At 40.2% G+C, this 6,187-nt stretch overlaps 1 protein-coding gene and 1 long non-coding RNA gene across 2 annotated transcripts in view; one reads left to right on the plus strand and one right to left on the minus strand.

Moving 5' to 3' along the window:
- The window catches only part of LOC116841809, a 25,359-nt gene that overhangs the window by 3,144 nt on the left and 16,028 nt on the right, over positions 1-6,187 (plus strand). The window lies entirely within an intron of this gene.
- LOC116841807 (E3 ubiquitin-protein ligase MYLIP) overlaps positions 587-6,187 on the minus strand; it is a 248,921-nt gene continuing 243,320 nt past the window's right edge. Inside the window, exons 3-7 of the mRNA XM_032810188.1 lie at positions 4,508-4,748; positions 3,981-4,153; positions 3,099-3,315; positions 2,640-2,837; positions 587-2,290 (exon numbers count right to left, since the gene is read on the minus strand). Of these exons, the coding sequence (XP_032666079.1) occupies positions 1,967-2,290; positions 2,640-2,837; positions 3,099-3,315; positions 3,981-4,153; positions 4,508-4,748 (1,153 nt within the window). The 3' untranslated portion in view covers positions 587-1,966. The remainder of the gene's footprint in view (positions 2,291-2,639; positions 2,838-3,098; positions 3,316-3,980; positions 4,154-4,507; positions 4,749-6,187) is intronic.

Raw genomic sequence — 6,187 nt, forward strand, 5'->3', positions numbered from 1 at the left:
TATATATATATATATATATATATTTATATATATATATATATATATACATACACACACACACATATATATATATATATATCTTTCACTCTCTATCATCCTCACTTTCATTGCGCATACGAAGTTCGTAGAATGCTACTGGCGGATGTTAGAAATAATTCATTAGAGGTCATCTTTCCACGTTCCTAACATCAGACTCTCTTACGTACCGAACAAGAAGGAAGGTCAATATCTCGAATTTTTGTCGGTTTACTTTTTCTTTTTCCGAAATGGCCCACTTTCATGCTTCTTTGGACATAAAGTGCCATTGACTTTTTTGCTCTGTGAATTATCTTTTAGATGCAAAGCACAGACAATTAAGTCGTTTCGCTTTTATTATGCCTTGCTATAACGTACGCACGTAGTATGTTAAATCAGATTTGACATTTGGTGAACTCGTGACTTTTACTCACTTGACCCTAATGCGGGTTATCTTGTTTCTTATGTACATATATAAAGATATTATGGTAATGAAGTTTCCTCCTCGCGTAGGATGCTTCAACAAAAAAAAGTAGGATATAGCTCGCAGGAAATCGCATTAACAATTCTGCAATGTGATTACGCGTTTTAATTTCTTCTTGTTCTGTTATAATGATAAAAATAGATCCATAATATACATATCAATGTGACATCCGCATTGTCCACGACAATCTTCATATATAATTACAATCTACGATTTAATTACATGTAATTAGTTCACTTAGTATTCTAGACGCATTTTTTTATATGTTGCATTTTTTTTAAACGTCGCGATTAAAGTAAATATCGACACTTACTACGTAAGATTCAAATCCCGTTTTATTGAAACATCCATTAGAAGCGACTCTGTCGTTAGCGGTTATTTTGTAAACGATATCGCATATGCGTAATGAGTATAATGTATGTTGTATTAAAAATATGTGCCGAGTTACTGATTTCGATAAGGTCTCGACCCAAGTAACCAGTGAGTGTATTTAGATCAGAATAAACATATGCAAAAAAGCATATAATCTATCTAAGAGGAACGAAAGCATTAATAAAGATTATAAAATAAAAAGAAAAATATTGGTCCGATCATCAGTTGAAAAGAAAAATTTACGCGTGAATTTACCTCGTCGCGCGTGAATCTTGTCTTGTAATACAAATTATATTTTTTTTCACACGTGTTGGCAGCACTGTTTCTTATAGAGATCCATGCTGCTAATAGCACTTTTCGGCCGTTCAATTAAAAGGGCTATTTTTAACATCATTATGAATATGTAGACGACGATGTAATTTATGATTCCGTCGTCAGATTTATCTACGATATTCTCGCGTATTTCCAACAATATCATCTTCAATCACAGTACTGTCAAATCGTCTCTTAATTTTAGCACATTCAGACCGTTCACTATATTCGTTAATTATTAAAAAGACGTGCTTAAAAAACTACTATTGGATAACGCATATTTCTTTGGTCAGAAAACCAAGTAAAGTTCTCCTTGATAATTTTATCGATCTCTGTAGAAACGATGTGAAAAAACATTGTGCAAATCAATTTTTCGTAATAACTTGCAACCCTGTCTATACGCAAGCGCAATAATAAGTTAGATTATAAACGCGTGTTCAACTATCTCGCTGATATCGATAAGAAATCCTCCCTAAAACAGTTGAGACGGGAAAAATTATATTGAAAATTGCGTATCTCTGAATCATTCCTCATGAGTTAAATTAGCAAATAAGAAATGAAAGTAAAAAAAGAAATAAAAAAAGATAGAAGGAATAATGTCAAAGTACGCGGTTGCATGTTAAGAATTCAGTATTATACGAAATTAAATTTTTGACACGCTCGGTTCGTTTTTTTGCGGAAAAATTACTTCATGCCGATGCTTCAATACGTCCTTCCTGCACGACAAGTAACAATCCTGAAGAATCTCTCGAACGCGCCCAGTCTGCGCTTAACACGACGTTCTCAAATGTTATTATTTACCGGCGCCTCGCCGCTCAAAATGCGCTCCTTTATTTGTTCTGCCAGCGGCTTGCTAAATACAGGCTCGATTGTTTCTGACAATAGCTTGGGATTGTGCTTGTCAATGTGTGTCAGCTCAATCGGGAGGTATATCGTCCGGCAATAGTCGATGTTGGCCCGACATAATGGGCAACGCTCGCAACGACGAGCGCAGTCCAAACAGGCCACAGCGTGTCCGCAGGGAAACAAGGCGGTATCCAAGCTTCGATCCATGCAGATCCGGCAGAGCATCGCGTCCAATAATCTAGCCAGACATTCCCGCGATTCCTGCAAAATATAATGCGAAACGTTACGGTAGAGATTGTCCGAACGATGTCGCGATACCGATTGTTTCAATACATGAAAAGAGAGATCTCAGTTTGTGTAATAGAATGGCCGAAAACTCGGAGGGACAAGAAACGATATCTCTGTTGTCGCGACTAAAAACATTTATCTGAGCAATTGGTTACGTTAAAACTCAGTTAGGATAACCAAGAGGAACAATTGACTGAACAAAAATCTACAGAAATCTTTCTGTTCTCACAACCGAGTTTTCGTTCTCTCGATTCCCAAATAACAGAAAATCAATCACAAGATCTTCTCATCGTAGAGCAGACATATTTATCATTTATCTCACCTTGCATTTGGGATTCTCGCATTCGCTGCAGCCATGCCTATCCAGGATCTCGTTCTCCTCAGGCAACGCTATGGTGGCCGCCTCGCAATAGAGCGCACGTCGCGCATTGTCGTAGACCTCCCTGCAGGTCCTGCGTATGTCGAACACGTACTTCTTCCCCAACGTCGAGTCTTCGTTGAAGATGGAAATTATTGTCCCCTAGAGGAAGCAATGACGTTTATCGGTTTATCGATTTATCGGCATCGCGTTTTAGACTCGACGGAGTGTGTGTGTGTGTGCGTGTGTGTATGTGTGTGTGTGTGTGTGTGTGTGTGTGTGTGTGTGTGATAAAGAAACTAAATATAATCTGAAAAACGTTATTCTTACAAACGATGGAAGCGCAATTCGCGCATACGTTGCGTCGCGCCGATCTCTTGTGTGTTTGCGTAATGCAATATAGAGTAAATTCACTCCGGATACCTTTAAATCGCGTATAAACTGCGCGGTGACTGCGCTTCTGACTGTCTCGCAGCTGTAAAACGCGTGTTTCTCGGTGATCGCTCTGTAAAGCCCGCTGGCGGACTGACTCGAGTCTAATTTAAAGTCCAACGATGTCTCCTCGCCGTCGAGTGAGAGGTAGACCAAGTGGAACATCCGCCGTTGTGACGTCGCGCTTTGTATAGCCGTATACGGTATGCTGTAACGCAATACATAATACATCGTATAAATAAACTACGCCACACGAACTAAAGGTAAATCAAAATTTTAATGCTAATTTTCTCCTGCATAATGGATGAGGTAAAAGCTTGGGGAAGCCTATGATCTCGGTCGCACATAAACATCCTGCGTGCATTTCTCTCGCGACGACTATTGATAGGAAGTATTTTGCCGTTTTGTGTCAAGCGCGAATAACGAACTTCGTGACGAAGTTTAGTAATGGATAATCGGCTGAACGACCGTCTCGACGAACGGTACAGCGCGGCGGCCGGCACGTGCCGTCTCCTATCGTCGACAAGCGACATTAAATCGCTCTGCAGTTTCGCGTTGATAAGTGCGAAAATTCGCAGCACGATGTTAACTAAAACGATTAGACAGTGTGCAAATATGTTCGCTCAATGACACTGTTTGTTTTTTGACTTAAGACGCGTGCCTCTTTCTTCTCCGTTGAAAATGCGACTTTGCAAAAAATACACAACGCGATAAAGTTTGAAACATTAAAATAAATTAAATTTACACAGTTATTCTTAAAAATAAAGAAAACTCCTGAGGTGCTAAATTGTATCATATCGAAGTAATCTATTCGTCTTTTGATACAAGTGCAGGTTATACTCTACGTAGATCTCGAATATACACAATAATTACTTTTGCGTTTCTTCATCTTGATTGCGATAGACCGTAATTCCATGTGGACCGACACCAATCATAGACACTCCGTTGTATTGTCCGAATTTACTGTGAAACATTTCCTGGCCGAAAGTGTCGAGGTTCGATATTTCTTTCAAAAGCCAGTACTCCGCGGTCGATGTTTTCATCCCCTGAAATTTGAATATATCCTTGTTAATCATATTAGTTGTTTGTATGATATATTTCAGCCGCAAACGTACTCGCTCATAAAACAATAAAGGCGGAATGATTCGTTCTAAATTCACTCCCCGGAAAATGCGACCTAGCTGGAAATAAAGTTATTCGCGAAATCTCGTACATTTTGTAAAAGCAGTCACGCGCAAATATTCCAGGCAAATAAAATCATTGAAATGAAAAATTCTTTGGAAAAAGTCGAATGATGGAAAAAGCTCAATTAAGGTCGGATCGAGTGAGAAAGAGAGAGAGAGAGAGAGAATATAAAGCGCACGAAGTTACAACAATTCTCTCTTTGGAGCGTTACACACCTTGATTTCCTTGTGCTGCTGAATTATCCGAAGTAGGAAGTCCTGAGGTTTTGGCTCGCATGGCTCCGTGGGTTGTATGTGACAGCACTGAGAGTAAAGTGCATGCGGCGGTGATAGCGCATCGTAATCACCACCATCGGCCTGCGCTATCAGGGCGACCAAACGGGCCACGGAGCCCCAATCCGGGACTTTCAACCTACCCTCGACTAGCTCGAGGCGGGAGTGCAAGTAGAACTGATGCCTGTAATCAGAGAGAGAAAGAGAAAGAAGGATGAGTGCTCGACGTATTCATGAGAAGTTATTAATTGCAATTAGTTCAATTCCGCGGTAGGTGAATACAATGTGGGCCAGCCGCGCTAATATACGATACTCAGGCTAAAGTAAGATTGATTGCCTCCGTTCTCGAAGCGCATTGTTTTAGGGCCTTCCACCTCAAGCGAGTTGAATAATACAGTAATACAATAACGGAGAAATGATTAACGATTGAGGCGCGTTCCCAACGGCGCGAAGTATGCTCGTAATTTCGCTATACGTGGCGTTTAGCCACCAAAACACATTCGCTCGTTTGTGCGCAACGTGAATTTTATAAATCACCGTTTCAAAGCAGCATTCACACATGCACGCGCGCGCGTTCACGGCGTGTATTTATTTTCGATTTAGGTTTTCAATATCTCGATTTATAAGTAGGTTATTTTTGCAAAGAAAAACGTACAGTATTTCTTCCTTGGTTCGTTCGGCGAATTTTTATTCGACTTCTACTCGACAATTTCAATAATTCATGCGCCATTCCAGCATCTCGATTCTCCGTTTACGTGTATATTGGAAGAATACTGAGTATGTGATCAAGAAAGCTTTTCAAAATAGCTCCGAGCGCTCTTTTCGCATATTTCTGAATATCCCTCAGATGCACAACACGTGCATATCATGATAAACATGTTGTCGGAGAAATGGAATTACGCGTCGAGGAAGTGAATGTTCGGTTCGCGAAGCGTTAGCGTGCAGCGGCGAAGAATCTGCATTAGAATATACTACGTAGCATCATTTTTCACAATTTTGCGCACTGCTCGCGCCCCATTCTCGTTTTCTCCATTTTTTAATTCCCCTTGGCGACGTGGAGTCACGAATATAATTGATAATCGAATAGGGAGATTCATGCGCGTATACTGACGGCGAATAATTTATACCGCACAATGGGAAAACACAATTTATCGTCCTTTTATTCACATGGGCAACAAAATCCACTTTCTAGTTGCAGAAGCGACACATATTGAGCGTAAATCATCGTCGGTATTAAATCGCGGCGCATTAGAGAACATTATTACATATATTCGCCGGCTATAAGACAGTAAAAAACGAGAATACCTGACGAGACATATTCCCGAGTCGTGCCGATCAATTAACTCGTAACGCTCTTGACAGAGGATTTCAATCGAGAGTAAATTGGATCGAGGCGAGAGAGAGTCAACGAGAGTTAATAGCGGCCGGTTTTAAGGAGATATCGATCTTCGACCAAGATTTTCCGAACATTACGTCTTTTCACCGAAATATTGCTCGCGTATTATTTTTTCCTCTTATGGCACACATTTTCCTCTGGAAAACCCTTTGATTCCGATATTCCTTCTCTTAGGAAATTGCAAAGAGAGAGAGAGAGAGAGAGAGAGAGAGAGAGAGAGAGAGAGA

This window comes from Odontomachus brunneus, unplaced genomic scaffold (assembly GCF_010583005.1).
Source record: "Odontomachus brunneus isolate Ranch 3 - 2012 unplaced genomic scaffold, Obru_v1 Obru_scaffold_018, whole genome shotgun sequence".
Taxonomy (NCBI): Eukaryota; Metazoa; Arthropoda; class Insecta; order Hymenoptera; family Formicidae; genus Odontomachus; species Odontomachus brunneus.